The sequence below is a fragment of the Chroicocephalus ridibundus genome, chromosome 3 (genome assembly GCF_963924245.1).
Source record: "Chroicocephalus ridibundus chromosome 3, bChrRid1.1, whole genome shotgun sequence".
Taxonomy (NCBI): domain Eukaryota; kingdom Metazoa; phylum Chordata; class Aves; order Charadriiformes; family Laridae; genus Chroicocephalus; species Chroicocephalus ridibundus.
This window is the reverse complement of record NC_086286.1, coordinates 88,299,126-88,325,560: the sequence shown is the minus strand read 5'-3', so window position 1 is coordinate 88,325,560 and position 26,435 is coordinate 88,299,126. Positions and strand designations below refer to the sequence as shown.

Here is a 26,435-nt window from a genome sequence, read left to right as displayed (position 1 = left end):
CCCATTTCTCACTCCCCACGGAGGTAACTGCCGTCGCCGCGGCGGGGCTCGCACAGGGGTCAAGGGTCACCAGCCCCTCGGCTGTCCCCGGGGCCTCTCACATCTGGGCCACGGCCCCAGGTCAGCGTCCTGACCGAGGGCGAGCGCGGGTGGTGACGAACCCGAACAGGTGGTTCAGGCTCAGCAGGAAGGAGGCCGGCGCCTCCCCAACTCCCCCGGCCGCCCGCAGCTAGCTCCTGACCGAGCCCGAGCGCCCATCTAACGCACTGACAAAGTTTCCGGCCGGCTTCGACAGCAGGCGCCGGGATTAACCCTCGGACTTCCCGGGGGAGCCGCAGGAGCCGCCCCACGACCACCCCCACCGCAGCAGCGGGGCGCGGCCTTCCGCGCCCGACTCGCACCAGGTGAGCTAGCGGGCCGCTCTAGTGGCGGCGCCGTTCAAGGCGGCCCCGGCGGCCTCACCCTCTCCCCTTCCCACCTGCCGTAACCTTCACAGGCGGGCAGGGCAGGGCCGGGCCGGCCGCGGCACCGGGCCGGCAGCTGAGGCGGGGGGGGGCGGGGCCGGGGGCGCGCGGGCGGCGGAGGGTGAGGCGCAGCCGCCTCGCGCTCCCGGCTTTGGCGCCAACCGCTTCAGGCCGTGGGGCGGGCTTTGCCGACGTCGCGGCCGAGGACGCGCCGTGCGTCTGCCGCTATTGGCTGGCCGCCGCCGGGAGCCCCGCCCACCCCCTCGGCGCCCCGGCCTGCGGGACCAAGTGGCGGCGGCGGCGACCTGCGGGGTGTTGCGGGCCGGGGGTGGCGCGCCGCAGCTGGCCGGTGGGTGAGGGCCGTAGGTCGCGCTGGACCTGCCGAGCGGGGCCTTCCTCCTCCTGCCCCTTCCCTCCATCCTCCGCTGGCCCGGTGTGGGGCTCGGCGCCGCCTGGCCCCGCGCGGTGCCTCTCCCCTCCCCCATCACCCCTGCGCGGGTCCCCCGGCCCGGCCTGGCCTGCCCCGGGCTCACCCGCCGCTCGGCTCGCCGGTGCGGGGTGCCGCCCGTGGGGCGCAGCTGGGGTGCTGCTCCTGGGCCGCCATCGACGTCTCTCCCGCCCCGACCCCCGAGAGGTGCTGGGCTCTTCCGCCGTGACAGGAATTGGGGTGGGCGGGAGGGTGAGGCCTGGAGAACCGGTGAGGGCCGCCGCCTCTGAACCGGCAGGCTGCTGCTGCTCAGTGCCTCTGCTTGCCCCGGCACCGGGTCGCCTCCCGTGCTCCGCTTCTCCTCGGAGGTGGTGCCTGGGCATTGGAGGCTGCTGCCCTCGCTTCAGAGGTGCTTGTGTGCCAGTGCCACAAACGTGTGTGCTTGTAAAGTCATTCTGCAATGTGTTGTAGTGGATACCGTGCGTCCTGTGGCCAAGCGTGGTCCTGTGGGCGAGCATCACTATATGCCTTGGCGGGCAAAATGTTTCTTGGCTGTTACCACTCGTTATTGGTGTGGCTGGTGGTGTCAGACAGGGGAAACTTGCTCCTAAATAGTCAGCAGGGAAGAAATCAGAATTATCAAATCAGATTATTTTAACTGGTTAATATATACATTCATAGAATGCAGTGTTTCAAACCAAAATTTCTTTATAGGAACTTTATTTGAAACATACAAATAAAAGATGCAGCTGAATATCTTCAGGATGCTTATTTACAGGACATAATTTCTTACTTTTCATGATAGAGCTCTATGTTTGTTACCTTGACGTAAGAGTTTTCTCATTCTAGTGTTGGATTTTGTCAAAGAGCAAGAGCCACAGGTAGCTCAGGTGTAACTGACTTATTTCAAGGTGCTTCTGTTTTATGATGTTGTTGTGAAGCTGTCAGTTAATCTCTTGTCTTTCCTCTGATATTTAGTCATAGATGGGGAAGCCATAGGGAGTTTGTATCATGGCAACAGATGAGGATGGACTGGGACTGTTTGATATCCGCTACTGTGGTAAGATCTGTTGGATTACTTTCTGCTTTGCAGTGAAATAATACAAGCAGTCTTAAGAAAATAAATAGGTCCAAAACCAACTTAGAAAACAAAATGGAAACAATTTAAGTTGGGACAAATACTGATAAGCTTCAACTGTAATTAAATCTGTGGCACGTTATTGGTGTAAGCTATTAGTAAGTAGTATGGATAGTATTACTATCCATTAGTAAGTTTGGATTTTAAACCATAACTGTGTACTTTGGATTTCTAGTATGTTTTCAGAGGATGGCTGGAACTGGCCTCTCCCCTGTGTTTTACAGTGTGTAATATAACCTTCACTGTATTTAGGATACAGAAGCGTATATTTGGACGGGTGAGGAGGTTTGTTCCTCTGTTTGATATTTGTAAGAGCAAATGTGCTATCATCCGGTATAGTACCAGCAATCAAAGCACTCTAATGTTATTTCTAGTTCCACAGTTGATTGATCTGACATATGTTTGTGATATTCCGAGCCTCAGAAGGACTGTGGATGTTGATATTTTTCTTTATTGTAAAAATATTTGTTGCAGAACTGGGGAGAGTCACACAGAAGAGATGAGAGTGATAAGAGACATTGGAAAAAGACATGAAGAGAGACTGAGGAGTTTTAGATTAGAATACTTTTACAGAACCAGTTAGTATGTGAATAGGTGGCAATACTAAAGCAAATTCTTTTAATTATGGTACAGACTGTTACAGTACTTAATGTTTAGTGAGAAATGTTTCTTTTAACCGTAGTGGTTTTATCATACTAATTCTTTTATTCTTGTTAATGAGTTGTCTAACTTTTGTATTTAATGTATGCTAGAAAACAGTTTCAAATCCAGATCAAGTTGACTTAGTTCATAATTTTAAGTTTTGTTTGTACTTAAAGCCGTATAATTTGCTTCATGCACAGTTCTTGTAATATTTAGGAATTGATCTTACAAGACTGTCCTTGCTTCCTAGTGACTAAAGATCTTTCCTCCACAGTAGCAGTAGCTCGCTGGGTAAAATTCCCCTGTCTTTTACTAGTCTACTAGTCTGTCCTACTACTTCTACTATTCTCTACTGGTTTAAGATCATAGAGGTTGGAGTTTACTAAATGTTTACTTTGGCCTTTTTTTTTCTTTTTGCTTTAGCTGAAGCTTCACCCTTCAAGGAAGGTGATGAGAGCTCAGTGGATATTTACGATGGCTTGGACAATGGTTTGACGGTTCCTGGTAGGTAGCTTGTGTCTTGCTACTTGGCTTGGAGCATTACAGAGTCTTTGGCTTCTTAGGCTGGTTTCAAGTAAAACAACACTTAAGTTTACGTTTAGCTGGTGTAACATATGCTTCAGTGAGCAACTTGTTTAAATTCAAGACATGTATGTTACGCTCTGTATAAATACACCAGAGAATTCTTAAATCTGTTAGCTGAATGATTATATGGTAGTTTTCATGTGATACTGGCTATTTTAAGAGACTTAAGCATATAAAGGGGTGCAGAGAAACTTCAGATATTCTATCTATGCCTTGATGTGGAACATTTTACCTTGGAAAAAGCACCTTTATTTTGTTGTTTTTAAATAGCTTCAGGACCAGAACCAACAGTCATTGATCACTAAATCCCCAGTGAGAGCTCCAAAACATACTTTCTGTGTGATACAGTACGTTCAGTACATCCTCTTAACTTTTGTTACTTCTCAATAATTTCACATGCTAATGTGAATTAATGTAAATTAATTTCCTTTTTTAACTTCTTTGAAGGTAAGAAAGAAATGGACCCAGCACGTGTTCTTTTTTAGGAGTCTTAACTGTAGTATTTCATGAAATACTGTTTCTAGTAGTAGAAACAAGTTTTAGTAGAGACAAGGGTTTCTCTACTGACCTTACTACTGTAAGGCCAATGAACTTTTATGGAAGGGCTATACTATATCCTACAGACATAAAACATCTATACATCTTTTTCTCTCTTTCCATTTTGTATTTGTTACAGCATATAACAGTATTCTCTAAGTCTGTATCTGACATCCTGAGACACATTGTTTAATAAATGTAATAGATGCAAGGAAGAATAATTTAGAACAAACATTTTATATAGTCTAGCTCTGAGGGATTATTTTTTTTTTTAATTTAGAAAGAGGATTGGTGAGGTTTTTGCTATATGCAGATAAGGTGTCATTTGCACGTTGTCTTGCATTGTCTTAATACTCTTTGCATTATGGTTTTGTCCAAAGGATTGAGCGCAGCTTTGATAGCTAACCTCATTTATTTATCTGCAAATGAGTCTGTATTTCAGAGGTGTTGTAAGTCAGGTCCTGTCAGTAATGAGTATTTGATGAACAATTGCACAGGTTGATTAGAGGAAAAAGCACAGTTATCTAAATAATTGGGGTGTTTGGGTATTGGGTTGGTTTTCGGTTTTGTTTCATTTCTTTGGAATTTAGCTAGGGAGTTTATGTTTGTGAGGGAATATAAAGCAGCAAAGAACATTTATTCAACACAAGAAGCGTGGTATTCAACCCCATACCAACTCTACGGTAATTCCATTTGATTCTGATCAGCTGATCTGTGTTTGTGAATGTGTAGGTCATTGGCATCTGAGTATTCCTTTTCTTAATATTTTTTTTTCATCTGGCCAAAAGCTGAGAGAATTATAGGATGCACATATTTATTCTGACTTTCTGCTATCTATTGGCCCTGGAACTGTGGAACCTCAGATCATTGCTAAGATGTATCCCTTCTTGCTTTTTAAATTAGGTGGATTTATTGCAAGTTAGCTGTCTTTTGACTTAAATCAACTCATTAGGCAGTCATAAAATGCACCCATCTTTGTTGTTAGGTGTCCTGTCCCATTTATTTATTTATTTTTCTTACACAGTGTTTTCAGTTCAACTTTAATTTTCATCATTACCTTTTATGTCAATGTAAACTGGATCAAGTATTTCCAATAAAACTAGCATAAGTGTTGAAATTCCGGATAGTAACTTCTCCAGTTGAGTTCATGTGTTTTCCTCAGTGACACAATGCAACCTGGCTAGAAAAATACCATTTTCTCTATGTAATTGATTTTCTTTCTATAGACAATTCTGCTCCAAATTCTACACCAGGTGGAAACAGCTTAAATTTATTTGATGAGATATTAATTGAAGAAGGGACTGCAAAAGAAGCATCCTACAATGAGGTGCGTATTAATGTGAGAAAAATAATTCTGGTGTTTGAGTTTCTTTTTTCTTCCAGTTTTTCATGTGTAAAGTGCAAATAATGTTGTCAGTATGTTCACATTATTGAAGAAACAGGGAAACTGTTTTAAAACGAAGTTAAAATGAGAGCGTGGTAATAAACTGTTATGTCAACAAGTTTCTCAGAATAAGTGGATCTCTCACTCTGTGACATGGTCTGTTCTCATTTAATGTCCTTTGCATGTGGTTCATGTATCAGCTGCATTATGGGAAAATGTACCGTAATTTCCTTCTACTTAAATATCTGTTCAGATGTCTGATACAAAGCTAGTCTTGATATTTCTCCCAATGCGTTTTACCAGACTAAAGCAGATAGGTCATGGATTAATCTTGCATGTCATTAAATTTTGCCCTTGAGACTGAAGACCACCATGCAGTAGATAACTGCTTCTAACAAATCAGTGGAACACTTACCCATGTAGCATCACCTGTCCTGGTCCATAAGACACATCTTAACTACAAACTTGAGATTTGGAGTAAAAGGGACAGAGATCCACAGATATAATGCACTATAGAAGAAGCAGGAGCAAAACCTCCAGGAGTCTACTAAGTGATGAAAATGTCACTTTGAAAGCAGTTGACTGTCAAGTATGACAACAGGGAAGCTGTCCATTCTTCTGTGAAAGTTTAATTGCCATCTGCTTCTAAAAAAGGGCTCATGCCAAATGTATTTTAATTAATTTTGTGATCTCAACAGGGGCATGTCCTTTATAGTCCAGGTTTGTTTGTAGTAACTTTTTGTTGTGTTTTTTCTTACCTGTTTTGTATTATATAAAATCTGACAAACAAGTCCCCATCTGTAAGGCTCTGAGAACTCCTGCCCTTGAAAATCATGTTTTTAATTTCACAATACTATGGCTTCCTTTTACTCTCTAGTCTAGTACTGTTGAGCAAGCACACATAAGACTTCCTGTTATCTGAGTGTTTGTGATGTTTTAGAGACTTGAATGCCTGTTGGAGCATATTGAAGCTTTTTGTTTTAATACGGCATTAATATGTTACTTTTGGAAAAAAGCAGAACTTCATAATATAAATTACCGTGTTAACTAACTAACTGTGTAATTAAGTCCACTTCAGTGCTGTGAATTCTTCTCTCTCTGACAGTTACAGGCAGAATATGGAAAATGTCAGCAGCAAATTAAAGAGTTGATGAAGAAATTTAAGGAAATACAGGCACAGGTACTGTAGTTCGAAGGGCAACACTGTCAAGATTTATATAAAGCAAACTGAATATTCCTTTGAGAGAGAGTTAAATTCATATGCTTTCTAGAATTAATCCATTACGTGGATGATTTATAAAGCACCTCTGTAGGTGCCAGGAGCTTGTTCTGCCTAGGATAGTTGCCAAGGTATTCTACTGACAAAATCAGTAGGTAAATTGCCTTGTTTCACTACGTTGCGTGCAGTAAGACTTTAGTTGCTTAAAAGCTAACTTCTGTCTCCTTAATTAGAAAATAAACATGTTGAGTAGTTTTCAGAAAGGTATCCAGTTCTCTTGTGTTTTGTTGTTTTTTTTTTAAATACGTCTTTAATACATTATGGAGAGGGTTGCAAAGGTACCTGAGCTGTCATTAGAACTGGAAGAGGATGTCTGCAACGCTTTGAGCATAGTGCCATTTTGATAAGGCTGAACTACTCTTCAACTTGAGCTAGTATCCCCATGCTGTGCCATTCTGTATAGTTAGGTTTTCTTGGGCAATACTGCAACATGCTCTACTGTGTGTTACAAATAGGTGCCAAAAGTTCCATGCTTTGAAATGGTAAGCACCTTCTGCCCTGTGACACTTCCATATTTTTTTTTTGCAAAACTTGTCTGCCTTTCTGAGCAGGTTTTGCTGAGGGCAATTACTAAGAGAGGCGGCTATCTCTGGGATTGACAGGGTTCTAGAACATCGTATCTAGAAATGTTAGAATGATAGAGCACCTAAAGTTGGTTTTGATACCTTGAAAGAATACAATTATCCTCTTTGAAAGCGCTTAAATGCTACATCTCTCATTTGACACAGTGACCAGGAAAGCAATAAACTGAGTAAAAGAATGAAGCAAAGGGGTGGATTACTGTTTTTTAGCTCTATGGTTACTTGGTTTATGGTGTATTTCAGTTTTAATGAATTGTATGCTTAAAACATCTTAAATAATTAAACAGGACCATAAACACAAGGGATGTTTTTAAAAAAAAAAAAATACAACAACTTTGGATCTCACTAATTAAAACTTAATTCTGACTTCTCCAAAACAGTTTCTGTATGTTCGGTTGTCAGTTTACATGTGATAGGACTTTTTCAAAGTTGTCTTGCACTGTTTTTCATTAAATGTTTGGATACCCAAGCTAATTCTTGTTTTTTCTCTCTCTTGCTCTCTTTTTTTTGTATATACTTAAAATAGAATGTCATTCTGCAGAATGAAAACCAAGCTCTCAAAAAGAATATTTCAGCACTTATCAAAACAGCAAGAGTGGAAATTAACCGTAAAGATGAAGAAATCAGTAATCTCCATCAAAGGTACAACTAGACAGTGGAACCAAAACCATGCTTTTTGTCTGTTCATGTTTATATACTTGTAAGAAACTTCTGTGTGTATTTTAAGTAAAAACAATGAAGAAAATCATTACTTAGTAAATAATTGTTTGTGCGGTTTAGTACTGGTACAATAACACGAAATAGATATGTATCTCCTCTGCTTGTTGAGGTCTTTGCTTTTTAATTAAGAAAACGAGGAATCCAAAGGGTGACCATTTGCCTGAATTCTATTTTTGTTTGTTTTGTTTAATCACCCATTCCTGATGGGTTATCTAACAATCTTGCATATTTCAAAGCAGATATTATCTTACACAGTTCAGCTTCAGAATTACTCTATTTTATGGTCTCAGACATGAATTCCATCGAACTTTTCAGACAACAAATGAAACTAAATAAAGAGACTGTATAATGTTTTCATGGCAAGATATGGAAGCCCTGTCTCCGAGGGTGGGGGATAGCAGCTAGAGAATTTTGGTAATTTCTGTATACTGCTAATCTTACTGCAAGGAGCTGAAAATATTAAAGTATAGATGGGAGAATAGCTGAGTTTAGGGTTTCTGAACTGCTTGAAACCAGAGCAGGGGTCCAAGATTCAGGACCCCTAGTTTATCGCAATGTCACCTGCTTATCACTTGTGTGACATCAGCCACATCATTGGTTTGTTTGTGTTTCAGTTTGACTACTTGATATTTTCTTGCACCAAAAGGTGTCATAAAGACAAAGGTTCATTTGACGTTACTGTGCTAGAGTCTATATGCATATTAACTATGCAATTATTTTTTTCTAAATACTGAAAATTACCAGATATGATCTGATGGAAGTCAAGAGCTTTTAACGTATGTAATTCTTTCAGTTGATTTTGACATGATAGCTGTCATTTTCACACCTTTGAGTGTAGTATTCTGGGTTTTAAATTAAATTGTTTGAAAAGTATTTTCTAGTTTTGAATACTCGCCCTCATTAAAGATTTTACAAACTTTGTTGCCATACCTTCTGATGGTGATGAAAACTTATGAACAAGGTATTTGATCTAGGTATTTAGAGTCATCCATTACGGAAAATTGTCATGAAAGTGGCACTTTGAAGTCTTAGAAGCATGCCTTGTCTGCTGCACGGTGTCTAATAAGTTGGCTCATCTTATTCGATCTACCTGTCTGTAAAGACTACTTCAAAGATAATATCTTTGAGGGAAATAGTGCTTACTTCAAAAAACAAACTAAAAGAAACCAAACAAAAACAAACTAAAAAAACCCCAAACCCCACTTGGATACAATTACATTCACCACACAAGTATGCAGATTTAATAGGCAGCCTAAAGCACAGCAAAAACTTGTCAGTATAGATCAAAATTAAACAGAAACATAGGAAAGGGTTTTGGATTACAAGAGCTACAGCGTTGTTTTAGTTCAATGTTCAGTTCACATCACAACGTCACATTTTTGGGGTGGAGCCAGTTGTATAAGCTGGTCATTACATATTTAAATTTACTGTATCAGCGCATAGGAAGTGTTCAGTTTTATAAAGCAAAACCAACTGCATTTTGTATTGGAGATAAATGTGTAATTATTTTACACTTGCACTGATTCCTTACAGATGGACACTGAATCGACATAGAATTTCAGGCCAAAAACAAATGTCGGCGTGTAGTAGCCCCTTCATCCTTGACTCTCTAAAAGCAGCCATACATTTGGTGGTTGCTGTCATCATTTGTTGGCATGACTTTTAGTTCTGTTTACTTCTGCATTTGTTAGACACAATCATTCTTTTGAGATGGTGGAGCATATTTAAGAAGGTTGCCATTGCCTTTAACCATGTAATTTTAATGAAATGTTTTGTTGAATATGGCAGCAAAGTGTCTGTTTGGGGTTTTTTTTTTTGTTGGTTTGTTGTGTTTTTTTCTGATGAGATAACTTTGAGTTCTGTCAGTAATGAGTAAGAGTTCAGGTCATAAAGGTTACATGTGCCCTTTTTAATTTTTTTTTTCTTTTATTATGATGACCTTGCAGCAGTAGCATGTGGCCTTGGTGAGGCTTGATTATTGTAATTTACTAGTTGTTTTCTGCAGCTTGCAGCAAGTTCCAGGCATGGTAGCTTATTTGCTTATTGGGTAAAGTAAGCACAGTCACATTATGGTTGCCAGTTTACCAAATAATGAATTATTAAATTGCTCTTTTTTTATTATTTTTTTTTTAATCCCTAGTGCTGTAAAGAATAACTTTATGTTTTTCCTAGAGGAAGGCTCTCTTTATTGTTGGACAATGAAATAGTAATTTGAATTACTAAAACTATTAATTAGACCCAGTATGGTGTTTTTCCACAGATCTTGCTTTTTCTTTAGATGGATTTCATATGGAAAATACGTATACAGATTATATTCTTTTAATGTGTGCTAATGGAAATTACTTAACTTCTAGTTTTATCCCACATCAACTTGAAGCTGAAAGAAAGTATTGAAAAATACTGAGAGAGATACGGATCAATTGCAATTTGGCTTGAGTTACGTTTAAATAAATTTCAAAACTAACATGACTTTTTTTTCATTTTGTATACAGGCTGTCGGAATTTCCCAGTCATCGAAGTAGCTTCACCAGAACATACCTTCCAGGATCAACTAACGGAAGGTGCTCTGAGACGTGTAAAACGAAAGATTCCAAATTCAGATCTTCTGACTTAGGTGACAGTATAAAGATGGAGCATAGAATGAAAAATGACTGTTCAAAAGATACATACCACAGTTACTCGTCTCATAATATGGACAATGGGAAGTCTAGCTCGGAAAAAAGAAACACTCCATATTTACTGAGGTACCCTCCTGAAGAGCTCTGCAACAATGGTACTCATACGTGTCTACCAAACTATGACCATAGTTCCAACAAGGATAACAGAAAGGAAAGAAAAGAAAGTAAAAGTAATGAACAGTATAGTAGGGGGAATGTCAACAAATACAAGAGAGAAGTACATCAGAGCACCGGAAACAATGCTAACTGTAACAATGGTGACAGTGAAGAGGGGAATTCAGATCCTCAGCAAAAGCTGAGAACCCTTTCAGAGAAGCCTAGTAAAAATGAGTCACAACAAAAAAGTCAGAATGTAAAACTCAAATGCAGTCCAAGTGTAGAAAGAAGAGTAGAAAGGGGTGTTTCTTCCTGGGAGAAACAACCTACCAGTAAAGACAGATTTCAAACAAGAGGTGAATTGTATGCTGATGAGAGATCACAAAATTTATCTAAAAAAGATATTAAAACACACGATAAAGATGAAAAAAACGCTGGCCAAAAAAATAAACCAAATGAAAAGCTACAAGAGCAACCAAGGAGGTCTGGTAGAGGGAGTAGTCCACACTCAAAGAGTGAACATTCAAAAAGTCTTCATGAATCACGTAAATGTCGCGTGGAAGAGTCTAGAAAAGGAAGAGACATTGACTGCAAGAGAGAAAGGGGAACAAATGATCATACTTCTCGAGAGGGAAGGACTTCACCTTCTAATTCCAACAGCAGAGAGCATAAATACGCACGCTTGAAGGAAAGTAGTAGTAGATACGAATGGGAAACAGCACATTCCAAATCAGAAAGGCACAGAACTGAAGAAAAAAGGAAAAGAGAAAGAGATAATCAGGATGAAAATAGACATTTTAGAAATGAAAGAAAAATCACAAAAGAGATTTCTCACCAATCTGGAAAAGAATCCAAGAAAGGTACAGATCTTACAAAAAGTGAGAGAAACAAGTCCTATAAGCTAGAAGAAACATACAGAGTAGCAGATAGCTTAAAAGACCACAAAATACCCAAAACTAAAGATGATCACACTGGGACAAAAAGCAAAGACTTAAAACTTAGCTTTATGGAAAAGCTAAATTTGACTCTTTCTCCTGCTAAGAAGCAATGTCTCTCTCCAACAGATGAACTTAAAACACCCTCCGAAAAGGCCACTGAGGAGGGAAGTACAGAGTTCATGCTGCAGGCAGAACTGTTAGATTCTGCCCAGCCTGTTAAGTGTGGTCCTGCAGAGCAAGCTGATTCAACAGTACGAGTTCTGGACAGCGCAACTCAAAGCGACACGGAACCAGCACTGCTTATTTCTGTCAATTCTGAAAGTGAAGCCTTGAAAGTAGCAGCAGCAGATCCAGCGCAGTCTGAAGAATTGCCAGCAGTGGCAACTGATGAAATGAGCTCAGAAACCTTACCAGAAGTAGAAGTGGGTCAGGTGCAGGCCCAAGCCTTGCCAGTGGCAGCAGAGGTACTGGTTCCTGGTGAGATACAGGCTGAAACATTGTCAGAAGCAGCAGAAGCTTGTGATCTGGTTGAATCGGAAGCCTCAGCAACAGCAGCTGCAGCGGCGGATCTGAATTGCCCTGAGTCTTTGCCCCTGGAGGTGTCAGAGAGTGTGGTGGAGTGTGAAAACTTGCCTGTGACAGTGGGTGAGATGCAGGATGATAATGTACCAGCAGCAGAAGTGGCACAATCTGAACCTGCCAGTGAAAGTATGGGAGCCCTTCCAGAGTCAGCAGCAGAGAAGAAAGAGGAAGATAAACTATGGCTAGCTGCTGACATAGGAAGCTCAGCAGAGCAATGTGGCTCTCAAAACCTTGTCTTAGATGTCTCGGAAGCCAAAAGTTCTGGTGACCTGCAGTCCTGTGACGTCACGAGTGATATTAATGAAACAAAACCAGACTCTTTAATGGAAGTAGTGAAGGATGGTGATCACTTGGCTGCAGAAAACATTGAGTGTCCTGTTGAGAAAAAGGGTATCTGTGAAGTGAATATGAGTACATCTCAGTCACTTGACAGAACTATGTTAACTGATAAGGATGAACCATTAGTTGACCAGAATGCATGTGATCTGGAGCCAGACCTAACTGAAGTCAGTACGGCAGCATCTTCTTTTAGTGGTGAGATTTGTCCGAGAACTAAAGAGAGAGAAACGAACCCAGTTCCTGTTGATGATGACAGCTCAATACTGAGCATTGATCTCAATCACTTGAGGTATATTCCAAAGGCCATCAGCCCGCTGAACAGTCCAGTGCGCCCTTTGGCTAAAGCACTTAAGATGGAAAGTCCCTGCAAAGGTCTTGTGAAGAGTTATAACAAAGGTATTTGCATACATATATTCTAATTTCTTTTCTACATAAAAGCTTAGAAGATCCATTCATGGAAAGCAGAAATGACTTAACAGCTTTCTCAAAAAATATAAATTGTTTCTTCTTAAGCTGTATAAGTCTCAGTGGTCCTTTTTGTTTGTAGTGGAAGCATTTAACAGTGCAGCCAAGATTGTAGCCAATTGAGCATTACTGCTGTAAAAATTGGAGTTTGTCCCTACTGACAGATGAGTGGTTGAAATAAGAGTTACGTAGTAACTTCTAAAAAAAAATACTTATAGGTTTCTTAATTGCAGTTAGTTCTGACTAGATCTCGTTAGGTTTTTCTATGAAATTGTAGCGGCGAAAGTTACTTAGGATCATATTCTTTCATGTATTTATTTGTGAGGAAGCTGGAGAGATTACCCGATACTTAATTTCTAGGAATGTCAGCTAAGAGAAGACTGTGTGCTCCATCTGAATTAATTTCAGTGTGAAATTTTATATATAACTTACAACTGGGTCAGTGGGGAAAAAAGTAGAACAAATAGACCATTAGGATTTATCATTAATGAAGTTAGTGATAACTCCTAAATAAGATGTCAGGGAGATAACATACAATGACAACACTCACAGGAAGAGAAAGTAGGTGAGCCAAAGTTTACATCTTTTACTTGTGTGAATTTAACTCTTCCTTTAATGTTCAGATGCAATTAATAAGAAGTTTTCTTGGAAATTTAGATTTCCGACTAGAAGAGGAATCGTAGAGTGGCATTTAAATCCTTTTTTTCTTTGTGTTTTGGAGCATAATCCTTATGTCTTTTTGCAAAGATCAGTGTGATATACTCTGGAGTTCTGTCTCTTGTGCTTGAGACAGTTATTCTCTTAAGTGTGAATTCCTTTAGCAGTTTATATTTCATTCCTACAGTAGTTTATATTCTTTGAAATATCTGGGGGGACATCAGAGCTTTGGGATCAGAATAGATGAACATCAAATAAAAGTAGTTTTCTAATTTTGTAGTGTTTCCCTGAGTTACTTATTAGAGGAATCCGTCCTGTCCAGAACTTGCTACTGAATTCCAAAGCAGTGATTTTCATCTCTGAAGTTAGATGCCTAGTTGTCTTTGTGTTCTGACTAAAGACAGGCATGCCAAATGTTCTGCATCTGTTAAATTGACAGGAGGCTTTGTTTTTTCTTGGCCTTGAAGTTTAGTACTCGCCTTTTTACCGTTCCGCAGGACAGGGGTACATATATTAATACTTTATTTTGAGCACTTTCATTTTATGCTTTGGTTTGTCAAAATATTGAAGTGGTTAGTTTGAGAAGGCATCGATCCTTGTAAAACTGAAATTTGGGATTGAATATGGTTTTGCTCCTGTAGAATCTGTATAAAGTAAACATTTTCAACTGATGCTTTAAAGTGTTAATCATCAGTTCATTTTCTATGGAGATCAATTTAGATATGATCTTTTATGAAATTAAATGTTTGTTAGAGGTCATTAAGCAGTCTAATCTATGTGCGATTGAACATTAGAGTGTTTTATTAACGAGTGCCCAGCAAGCCTAAAATTAACTCTAAATCTCGTTAATCAATATATATGCGCTTCAGTGGAATTTTTGTACAATGGAAATGAGCTTGCCTTTTCATCTTTTGTAACATGCTGCTTTGTAGCTAACTGCTTATTTTTTCTTAACAAAATAGCATTTGGTTTGAATTCTAAATAATGATTAAATACATATTTAATGATATCTCAAAAATATAAAACATTTAATACGCTTATTTGTGAGGCAGAGTAAGGCGTATTACATTTGGCAGAACTTTAGCTTTTCCTCTTGCATATCTCATTCCTGTCATTCAGGAACTCAAACTGGAGACTTTCTCCAAAATTTCTAAGAAAAGCTTTTTATGCTGTTGTGCATAGTTACAGTGCTGGTAATCTTAAATGCATCAAAAACTGAAATAGGATTTTTTTTTTCATGTGTGCGGTGCCTAGTACTCTTTTTTTATTTAGTAAGTCAGCTTATTGAAAGACTCAAAGAACCTTTTTATCAGCCCTGGAAGAAATAATTGAATGCAAACATTAATAGGTCATTTGTTCCTCTCATTTTGTTTTCATTGTGAAACTGTTAAAAGCAAAGCCACCTATTGTACATAAATGTTAGTCCATATTGAGGTTAAAGCATAAATCTGGCTTGTACAGTGTTTAGAAAACTTGTTAAAGTAGATGGAAAGAAGTTCAAAACTGATGGAAACTGAGATTTTTCTGTTTTCAATGGATGTATTTGTGAGATCAGTCACATTTTTGGTGAAATGTTGAGGTCTGATTTGCCCTTTGAAGCTCAGAAAAATCCCTTAAACTAGCAGCTGCTAAAGCAAACCATCCACACTTGTTAAGCCCAGACTTCTTGAGTTATCATTGGCAGTTTCAAACAATTCCGAACAGTCACTTTACGGAAGAGAATCTTCCATTTTTTTCTGAAAAAGTCTGTGTATAATTGCATTCTTTATGGTGATTAGCAAACTGTTTTCTCTTTATAGATTTAATTCCTGAAAGTACGGTTGTCGTCTGTCCCTCAAAGAATTTGTCAAAGGAGGTAAACAAAGAAAATCAAAAGCCACTTAGCATGTCTGATGAACACTTAGAGGTTGAGTCCCAGCTGAGCGTCTCTTCAGATGAAATAGAGGAAGGAGAAATCATAAGTAGCGATGAAGATGAAGAAAAATCTAAACCAGAAAGAGGCTCCGAAAATACAAAAAAGTCAGGGCCAAAAGCTTCTCCTGAGCCACGAAATTTGACCAGCAGTCCACAGAATCAAAATAGCAAAACTGTGCATTGCAACGAAGATAATGGGAAATTTGTTTCTGTGAAAGTAAGTACAAAGAAGAACAGAGAGAGGCATAAGAATCAGACTTTCAGATCTTCGAAGGACACGAAGAAAAATAAAACTGTGAGCATTGCTTGTCTTGAAAAAATAGTTCATGTTACTGTTGAACCTTCAAATGTACAAGAAATCATGCAGATGTTAAGAGCTATACGAAAACAGATGAGGAAAAATTATATGAAGTTCAAGGTGCACTTCCCAGTTCAGCATTTTCACAGAATTATAGAATCTGGTATCATAAATTTTACATCATTGATAAAATACTTGAACTTTTCCAAGATGTCTACATTAGGTGATACATTAAAATTGAATATCTGTGATATTATAGAGTCTAAACTTAAGCAAGTTAAAAAGAATGCAATAGTGGACCGTCTCTTTGAACAACAAGTATCAGATATGAAAAAGCAGTTATGGAAATTTGTAGATGAACAGCTTGATTACTTATTTGAAAAGATACGGAGAATTATAATAAAACTATGTGATATGGGAAATGTGGGAAATCAGAGTGAAGAAGGGAAGTTTGAGAGAGCAGGAAAGCAAAAACACAAGATCAGTCATAAAAATGACGTGCAAAGATCTAGAAAAAAGTCCCTGAAAGCCACATCTCAAAAGCCTGAAGAATATATCCTTTCGAAGCAAATTGTGGATTATCAACGACCTAAGTGTCACCATGAGAAAAATAAAACGGATCCACCAAAAACTGCCTTTACAAAATGTCTTAACTCCATTGATAACACGAGGAATTCCCAAACCAAAGTGCCCCTCTCTAAAGAGAATAATTTGCAAGGCCCTCTCACGCCACTGAAGGGTGTAAAATATGAAAAGGAAGGATTCCAGCTATCCAGAGATGCTAACAAGTCTGATCTTAGTTATGAGCTTCTCACGGAACAACAAGCGTCCAGTCTTACGTTTAACCTTGTAAGCGATGCTCAAATGGGTGAAATTTTCAAAAGCTTATTGCAAGGTTCTGATCTCTTGGAAAAAAATGGTGGCAATATCGACAGAAATGAGTGGGAATTCAGAACTCCAGAAAAACAATATTTAGACAGTCATAAATGCAGAGGTAATGCTGCTGGATTGGTGCAAGAGATTGCTCCAAAGGAGGCTTGTGTGGAATCTCAACCAGTAGAGGATATTAACTGGCCTGTTGTTTCACCTGTAAGCGCTCCCTCTTTAGCATCGAGGCTTCAGATGTCTGTTGATCCAGATGTACTAGACGAAAGCTGTATGTTTGAGGTTCCTACGAATGCAGCTTTGTGCAAAGAAGATGAATGCAGTTTACAAAAGAATAAATCACTTGCTTCTTCTATCCTCCTTGAAGATTTAGCTGTTTCCTTAACTATTCCATCACCTTTGAAATCAGATGCTCACCTCAGCTTCCTAAAACCTGAGAATAATTCTAGCTCAACTCCCGAAGGTGTTCTCAGCGCACATTACAGCGAAGATGCGCTTCTTGAGGAGGAGGATGCCACTGAACAAGACATACATCTGGCTTTGGAATCTGATAACTCAAGCAGTAAATCGAGTTGTTCTTCATCATGGACAAGCCGGCCTGTTGCTCCCGGTTTTCAGTGTCGCCCCAGCCTACCAATGCAAGCAGTAATCATGGAGAAATCCAATGATCACTTTATTGTAAAGATTAGGCGTGCAGTGCCTTGTACTTCACCAGCATCTGATCAGGTGGCTTCAGTGAAGGAGGGGTGGGCATCCTCAACCAAGATGGAAAAAGAAGAAATGAGAAGTGAGGAAAAAGAAAGGGGCAGTCAGAGTGCCACAGCAGCCACTGTGCAAGAAACTGTCAAACCAGATGTGGTTAAGTCGGATCAGTTGCCTCATGTCGGCACTGGACAAGAACAAAATCCTACCTTACCTCAGCCGCTAAAGGAGTCGCATAATAGTATTGGAAAGGAAGAAACTCCTGGAATGCTTGGACCCTGTAGAAAATCTTCAGACAGAGAGAGCCATGACACTGAAAGTCCACATGAAGGCTCTGAACAATCTCAGGCACACAAATTGAAAGAATCTGAGAACATAAATGAAATGGGTGTTAGATCTCAAGCTTCTTTTCCTGCTGGATGCCGTATAGAGTCATACATAGACTTAACAGATGATATTGTTAGTGAAACTTCATGTCATGCAGTGGAATCCACTGCAGATAACAGTACTCAGGAAACTTCTACGGGAAACTCAGAAATCAGTGATAAAAAGGACGAACTGGAAGAGTGCTCTGATACACTTATAGACTTAACAGAAGAGCTTTCCAATGAGACTGTAGCAGGAGAATCTAATCTTGAAATAAAATCCACTTCAAATACTGATGTAAGATGCCAGATAAATATAGATGATAAAACTAGTAAAAAAAGGAAAAAGGAGACTGTCAGAGAGAATTCCAACTCAAAGAGGCAACGAAAAGAAACTGAATCAGCAGATGAAGGGAGCAATGCAAGTGATGTGAAGTCTGAAGAGGTAAATTCAGCACCCAAACAATGTCCTAATAAGAAGGATGAGTTGCAGCAGAACAAAGACTCTTCTCCTTTGGCTTCATCTGCATCATCACCTAGTCTGTATGCCAAAAACATCATTAAAAAGAAGGGAGAAGTAGTAGTTTCCTGGACAAGGTAATTTGTGATTTGATCTGTTTGATTGTTTTAGGCTTTTTTTAAACTACGTGATATACTGAAAAGTGCGAAGAAAAGCTAATGGCTGAAGTTATTTGGTCGCTCTACATCCTTCTGTAAACGGTGTGGTGGGAACCTCCTTCTGTCTGTGCAGGATGGCTTTATGAGATTGGTGCCTTCTCTTAGAGTACCACTGAAAGGTGCCAAAGTCTATTTTATCCTTTTTCTATAACAGTTGTCCATGGGAAAACAAATTTAAGAGATGAACTGATTTCATGTAGTCCTGTTAGCAGCCTTTGGAAGAGAACAATTTTTGTTCAGTTCTTAGGTAGGTTAAATCAGATTTGCCTTAAAGAAGATGACTTCCATATGTCATAGCTAATTCCATCACTCACCCAGATCTCCCAAAACAAGACTACTTTTTGATTTTGTTTTTAAAGCTTATATGCTAAGGTAACAAGACCTACTATATTGCACTGTCTGTAATTTTTGTTTCCCCTGCCCGTTTCCTTTCCTATCCAAAAATTCCAGTCAGGCTTGGTAGGGAATGGAGGTCTTCGGTGTTCCTACAAGGCCTGACTGGGTAAAGGAGAGCAGCTAAAGATTTACCCCGCTGAGAGAAGGCGTGATAGCAAACAGTTTTCTGTTTTGGCGTCTATGCTGCTCAATCTGCAGAAATGTACTAGTCAACCATTCAGACCATATATTCCAGTTAGTAAGATGTGGGTGACAAATGAGGTGACTGTATGTGTCAAAGATACGTGCAAAATTATTGTGGTGTATTCCTATTCTTATGAAACTACAGTTAGCAGGTTTTGCTCTTCTTGCTACAACTTCATGCTATCAGGACAGATTTTCTGAACTACAGTTCAGATATAAAGTAAGTTTCTAGGTAACATTTTAAAAGAAAATCAACTCCTTCATGGAAAAAAGACTGCAAAGCTAATACAACTTTTAATATGCAAACCAATGAGATAGGAAGAGATTATTACAGTTGTTCTTATGAATATGACTGGGTTTTCTGTGTCACAGTCTTTGTCCATCTTTGAACTATGCCTAAAAAAAATTTTATTTAAATAACTAGTCATTACATTTTTCTTTGAAATAGAAGAAATTAAATATAATTTATTGGAATATGTCAGTTTTCAACCAAAGATACATAGTAGGTATTGTATAATGACTGTCTACGTACATTTTACATATAGCTGAATTCATTAATGAGACAAACAGCAAATTAGTGACACACTTAAGAACAGACTTCTGGTGCTTTATTCTCATGTGAACAGTAGATGTGCTCTGAGTATGTTTGATATATTAGGCCCTTTACGGAAGTCAAATTCTTCTCTGTTTAATCTTTGAATGTCAGTGGGCCTTAGGTGAAAGCTGCTGCCCAGCCATGCAAACTGAGGCAAGTCCTCCTAGAACTGCTGGCCCCTGTTGAATTTATGAGTTCCTTTCAATTCAAGTTTAAATGTCTGCTTTAGAAGCTTAAAACTCTTTTTGATGACTTTGTTTTGGGGCGAACTGGTTTAATAATCTTGCCCTTCCTGATAGGGTGGGATCATCTCCACTACCACTTGTTTGTACTGACTCTGTTACTCTGTGCTGGTAGAGGGGAGGATCCTCCATAAGTTAGTTGCTGCCATTTGAGCTCATGTTATGTCATTTGGAAATTTTCAGAATTGTGTATATGCCTGTATGTACTTTTTTTTGTTTGTTTGTGTGCATGTACACATATATATGTATTAATGTTTTAAAAATGCATTTTTGCTATAGAAATGACGACCGAGAAATTTTACTGGAATGTCAGAGAAAAGGACCGTCGAGCAAAACCTTTGTTTCCTTAGCCACTAGGCTGAACAAAAGCCCGAATCAAGTAGGTGCCATCATTCTTGAATTTGATAACAACTCTATTGTTACATCTATGATTGCAGTTGAACAAAAACCTTTGGAGAGCTTCTGCTAATTTGGAGTTGTTTTTTCCTCATGTCTTTTGTTGGGGGGTTCTCAAAAAAAGAATTCTCTCAGTTGTTACCTTTTAAAAGTATACATTATGGCAATATTGCGGTCCAGGTATTCTTCAGTACCTGTTTGATTGGTACCTTGAAACTGCTGTGTCCACTCATAAGCCAGGGAGAACAGGATTGTTTCTATTGTCGAATCAGTACTCAGATAAAGAAAGGCAATGTGGAAAGACCCAAAGCCTATGCACACATTTAATAAATTAGAAAAGCATTAAAATTAGAGCTGGAAAAAAATACCAAGATTTTGCAGAACTGATGTTTTTCATGAAAATGTTTCCTTTTTTCTTTCACTTTTTAATTAAGAAACTTCAAAAGACACAGATGTCAAATTGATGCAGAATATTTCCAGAGGTTTGCGTATAACTTTGTACTTGTCTTGAGTTGCTACCTTAATGTCTATCCTGCAAACCTAAAAAAGGGAGAAACACCCATTTGACTAAGTTAGGAAATCCTGTGTGCTCAAGATTTGGCTTTTAGGATCTTGTGTTATATGGTTACAGAGCCTTTGTGGTGTTTAGAAGCTGTCGTGGTGGATAACACAGTTTTATCTGTGCGTTTATGCCACTCTTCCCAGTTAGCTATTTGGTGGATGGTAGATAAGCTACAGCAATATTCATATGGCAATAAGAAAAACTAACACAAGTGAATGAGGTTGCTATATATGCTGTAGCTACGCTCAATGAAAAGCTGCTTGGCTCTCGTCTACAGACCAATTTTGTAAAATCCCTAGTAGGCAGATTACTCCATGATGAGACATAAATACCTGAAGCAACGGTTGTACAATAGAGTAGAAAATAACCAATAAACTGTGCTTTTTGTGGAGTAAAAAATAAACTTTTGTCCTCACAGTTATACATGGCAAAATTCAAGTCTTAACAGATTTTTTTTTCCTCCTTGTTGTAAGGAAACCTGTGTTAAACCAGTAGTTGGCTCTAGCTCTCTCTGATTAACCTGGAGGCTATTTCAGATGTCAAAGGTATAAGAAGACTTCCTACATCCAGTTAACTTCATTAATGGTGCTCCTAAAATTCTCCCGCTTAAACTTATTGGAAGCAAATAAAAAACATAATAGTGGTCTATTGAAAAAAAACTTAATGCTGTCAGATCAGTCTGTCTTGGTAGTTATGGAAATCTGGGGCCGCAATGATATGTCTTTTTTTTGTCCTCCATTAGGTTGCAGAAAGATTCAAGCAATTAATGAAGCTGTTCAAGAAATCCAAGTGCAAGTAAACTTACTATGAAGTTGCTTCATGGTTACACAGGGTTTAGCTGTTACCAGCAGCGAGGGACTACAACCACTGCCTCCATGTGATGGGATTAGTGGGAGGTATCCAAGTCAGAATACTAAGCTTGGTAAATCTGATGCACTGTTAGTTATTTACTTGCCTGTTCATGTTTCCTCTAAAGTGCTTTATCAAAATAGCACAGAGGGAATTTAACAAACTGGCTAGGAAAGAACAGGCACGTACAAATGGAGCAGTATCATTTCAAGGGGGTGACATCTTGGTTGGTTAAATGTGTTCTATAAGCAAAGTGAAAAATGGTGCCTCTTGCTTAACTTGTCAGAAGTACTGCGTATGGTGATGTCACACTGTGATTTTAAAAAGTAAGAGTGCTTTGGAATCCATTTGGTAGATAAACCTGGAAAATGGCAGGTACATCATCTTGGTTACCTTGAAACATATTTTAAGAAGTTAGGCCTTTTTCTTTTAAAATATGGCAGGGCAATGATAGCAATGATTCCAAAAGCTGCTTATCTAGTAATTGCATTCTGATGGTGACGAATGGGTGGTTCTTGCTGCTTTGTCAGTTACTCATAGTGGGTTTCAAGGATAGAATCTGGCACTGAGTGTAGGGTTTGTCTTCAACTTTAAGCACATTATCTAAGCCATTTCTTAATGACTCCAGTGTTCAGCAGAGAGATGAATGAATTTCTCTATGAGGGTGCCCATCTATCATCATCAACAATGGAGAAAATCTAAGCCAATTGTCTAGTCTAGACCCCTAGCTTTCTGATTTTTGAAGTCAAATAAAATGAGTCCCAGCCTTTGTGAGAGAGTGAAGCCAGTCAATAATGCAGTGACCAATTTTTTGGTTTCTTTTAAATTGTGAAGTGCCGTAATGAGTAAATGAGTATTCATTTACAAAGAACTGTCTTGTAGTTAAAACAGTTTTCCAGTTCTGATGATATTTAAAAAGATTTAGTATTGAATTTTGAATAGTTGGGGGGGGGGGGTGTCCATGAAAAATGTATTGGAATTTTTTTCAATTTTGCTTTTTTCTTCGGAAAAGGCTAATATGTTTTTTCTGCTCCAGATTACCTCTGGGAAAGGTACTTAATTTAGGTCTTCAACATAATGAACATTCTGCTTTGTTTAAAAAAAAAAAATTCACAAATTTTCTTTTTAAAATTAATTTAGAAACAGACCTTTATGGTTTCATACAGTGTGACTTTATACTTACTAACCAGGAGAAAAACTTTTCTGTAAAAACAAGCAGTTTCAAAAGCTTGTCAACTTGGCATGTTTTGACAGCAATTGTATCTATCTTTACAAATTGTTTAGTACATTAGAAATTCATTATGTTCTATTTTAAAGAACTCTTATAACTGCTTCCAGTTTTACTAGTATGTACTAAAAGTGTGTATATATATGTATACACACGCACACATCTCATATATATTGCTGCTTTATCCCAAATTTCTGAAAAGCTTTTCTTTTTTTTTTTTTTTCCTTTCCCCCTAAGAAACATTCCTGGAAATTGCCCAGGTTTCTGTATTATGACTTCATTGATGTTTGAGATTTTATTCTTAATTGAGGACCACAATTGCTGTAGTTTTTATTCAGTCAGAACATCTGCTGAGTTTAGTTAGACTTCCTTTAAGAGCCCCACCTAAGTGCATTGCCTTTCAACTTGGATTAAATTGGCGCTTTTTTTTTTTTTTAGAGTCCAATGACCACTTCTTCACTTTCAGCATAATGGTTTTTCGCTCCCTCTCCAACTAGTGGGACAGACTTCTCATTCTAATAAACCATCAGATAATTTGTCAGTGATGTTGCCACTGGCACCTTTGGAGTATAGTAAACGTGACCTATGGAATGGGTTGTCACGCTGCCAACCACTGCATCGTCCTCCTTTTAGGCAGTGCTCTGGAAACTGTTGCAAGGAATGACTTGAGTAGATGTTGATGTCAGTTCTGGCAGTCTTCCATCTTATGTGCTGGCTTCTAAAACGCTGGCTTTTGATGATCAAGTGTCACCTTCCATGCTACGCTGACAGCACCTAGTGATTTCAGGGGGTGATTGGTATATCCCACCCATGCTTTTTATTAACAAATATTTGTGACAATTGTTTACTTATTGGAGATTTAAATCTCACTGAATCTGTTCTCAGAGTAGTCAGTTTGCAGAGTAGCATTTATGTTTGTGGAAAAATTAAACTCTACTAAGAGTATTCTTTTAACCATATCCTTAAGAGATCAGAACATGCACAGTACTGAAAGCACTGAGGGAAGTGGCTTCTCTCCACTTTAAGTGTTTCCTCTCTGTCTCAAAAAAGCAGACAGTATTTTATTACAAAGTTGTTTATTCCTTGTCTGTGTTTATTTACTTCCTTATCTGTACAGGTGATGGGGGGTCAGGGCTTGACTGTTTTGGTTCTAACTTGGATTCCTTTTTTTGTAAATTATGAAACTTTTTTTAATGTTCTGTCTATTGTAAGTATGTATACAGGTTCCTACGTGGTCATGTAAAATATCTGATGTGTGTATATATATAAATATATGTATAAAAATAGAGAGAGCTTTGTTTAGCCAAAGATGATTTTTTTAACTATATAAAACTCCAGGTTTATTTTGTATAAACTAAATAGTTTGCTTACTGTAAGAGTAATGCAAAAAATAAAACTGTAAAATTCACACACATACGTTCTTGTTAAACAAAGGTTGGCTTGGAGTGGTTTTGTACCATTGTTTGTAATTTATTTCTCCAACAAGAATTTTGATACATATATGCAAAATGTACTGTATGTAAATCTACACTCTTATTTGTGAAACCTCAGGTAAATGAAACCACTTTTTTAGAACTGTTGGATGGTGGCTTGACAACTACAAATGCTGTGAAGCAGCATTAAAATTGACTTCTGTTAGTTTGTATAAACGAGTAGCTATGTTGATGTTCTGGCCAATAAACACGGAAGTAATCAGCTGCTGCTCTGATGCAATTACTGCTCTGAATGCAAACTGCTTATTTCTTAGTGGACATCACTGGATCAGAAATTGGACAATTTCACAAACTACAGAAAAAACTTTAAACCACCCATGAATTAGAACCGACAACTTTCCTCTTTTTTTTTTTTTTTTCTTCTAGGAACACTGGGTTAGTGTTGAGTGGAATATTACAAAGGAGAAAGACCTTTTTGTATCCAAGGCTTTTCATTGGAAGAATGTAGCTGGCCACCCTTTCAGAGTCTTACTCCAATTTGATATTGAAGAACAGGTTGGCTTCCATGCAACTCTTATGTTTTTACAGGATTCAGTTTAAAAGTTCTTAATGGACGTGAGTATTGGAAAATTTTCCAAAGTGGAAATTCGGAGAGCAGTATTTATGGAGATGTGCATAATAGTGAAATCGTAGAGCATGGAGTATTGAATTTTGAGGGATTCTCTCTAAGGTCTATTGCCAGCTAACTGTTTCCATACAATAGTTGACTGCACTAAAGGCATTTCCCTTAGGTGTCAATCCAGCAACCCATAGCCATTTCCATTAAGTCTTTCCTCTAATTGTCTTCACTCTAAAACCAGCTGCAGAATAATCTTCAGCAATTTATCTTCATGAAGGGAGGCAGGGGTAATAAAGTGTGCCAAGAAACAGGTATAAGGATTTCTTAGAAGAATCTATGAAATCAATCAAGAGGCGTTTCGGGAGCAAAATTGGCATTGATAGGAAAGATGGATATTGTTTCAGCGGTGGCTGGCACATCCTGTCCTATCAGAGTTTGAAAGTATTGTACTGTGCCACCAAAGGCAAACCCATCTGAGTCACAAGATGGATTATATGAGGAATAAAACAAGCAGAGAAATACTTTAACAGAAAGGAACTTGCATGGCTCTTGTTAAACCAAAGAGGCCCATGGTTTGAATCTGCCAACTGGAACACAGTTGTCCATATTATTAAATTAATTAGTGTGGTCTTTGATAATTAGCACAGTCCAAAACTGTGCAGCTATCCTTCAGGCAGTTTAGACAGCTGCATGGAGCAGGGGCAGGGCTCAGTAGGCAGTTTGGATGTGGACATCCTGGTGTGGGCATCCAAGGGTGTAGCTGTGCCAGTGCTGAGGGCTGCAAAGATGGCCCTGGCCTGTTTTATTTCATCTGTCATTCGTTTTAGTGGTCAGCCCAACCCAAACAATAACAAAAGGTAAGGCTGCCGCCTTCTTCCTGTGAAAGTAACTTGCCTCACAAGGAGCACATCTGGTACCAGTAATATTAGTCTGTAGTAAAATGGAAAAATCAGCAAGTTTAAGTGAGGTGGCCTTTTTACTAAACCAGGGGGTTTCTCACCAGTCGGATTACACTGTACATGCAGTGGTTTTGGCTAAAGGTGGGTTAAATTCTGCAGTCTCATCCTGGCATTTCAGTGTGCTTGTTCCTGAATTGCTTCAGCCGCAGCCAGTTGTCCAGCTCACTGTTCTACATGTATTGGCTCCAGAGTTCTATGACGGGTTCAATGAGATGGCAGAAAGCATGTGCTCTTTGAAGTTTTGACCCTGTAAATGTTAGCTGTTTTGAATATCAGAATAGTAAGACATTAATACAAGGAAATGCTACTGTCTGTGTTGTACAAAGATTACAATTAGTTCCCACATACATCTTTTTCTCGTTTTCAAATCTGAATCCCTGACATGAGAATATCAAAAGCTGCAATACTATAAAAGGTGTATTTGGATCTATTTTGAGAACTTATTTTGTAATAGCTGCCACTTATGATTTAGGTGCTGTCACTGGCAAGACAGAGTAAACACCCCGTACTGGATTTGGATACTGGGGTTGGAAGAACCAGCAACGTTAGAACTTCTATCCTGCCTGGTTGACTCTGACTCCTGCCCTAGCACTATGTTCCCTGAGTCCCCAGTGCCCAG

General features: G+C 38.9%; 1 protein-coding gene across 3 annotated transcripts; it reads left to right on the top strand.

The window, feature by feature from the left end:
* The first annotated feature begins 733 nt into the window (after positions 1-733).
* CASP8AP2 (caspase 8 associated protein 2) lies at positions 734-26,025 on the top strand. Of its 3 annotated transcripts, none has more exons than XR_010070395.1 (11): positions 734-813; positions 1,876-1,951; positions 3,095-3,175; positions 5,020-5,120; positions 6,283-6,357; positions 7,564-7,679; positions 10,250-12,786; positions 15,312-18,273; positions 20,050-20,149; positions 21,471-21,624; positions 24,665-26,025. XR_010070395.1 is itself a non-coding variant. In XM_063329969.1 (10 exons), exons 2-10 carry the CDS (start codon positions 1,903-1,905, stop codon positions 21,525-21,527), a joined length of 6,078 nt encoding a protein of 2,025 aa, XP_063186039.1. In that variant the 5' UTR covers positions 765-1,098; positions 1,876-1,902; the 3' UTR covers positions 21,528-24,496. The 3 variants fall into 3 exon arrangements, 1 of the variants encoding a protein (XP_063186039.1); XR_010070396.1 differs by lacking the exon at positions 24,665-26,025 and adding an exon at positions 23,244-24,496; XM_063329969.1 differs by lacking the exon at positions 24,665-26,025 and having other exon boundaries at positions 765-1,098; positions 21,471-24,496.
* Positions 26,026-26,435: the final 410 nt, after the last annotated feature.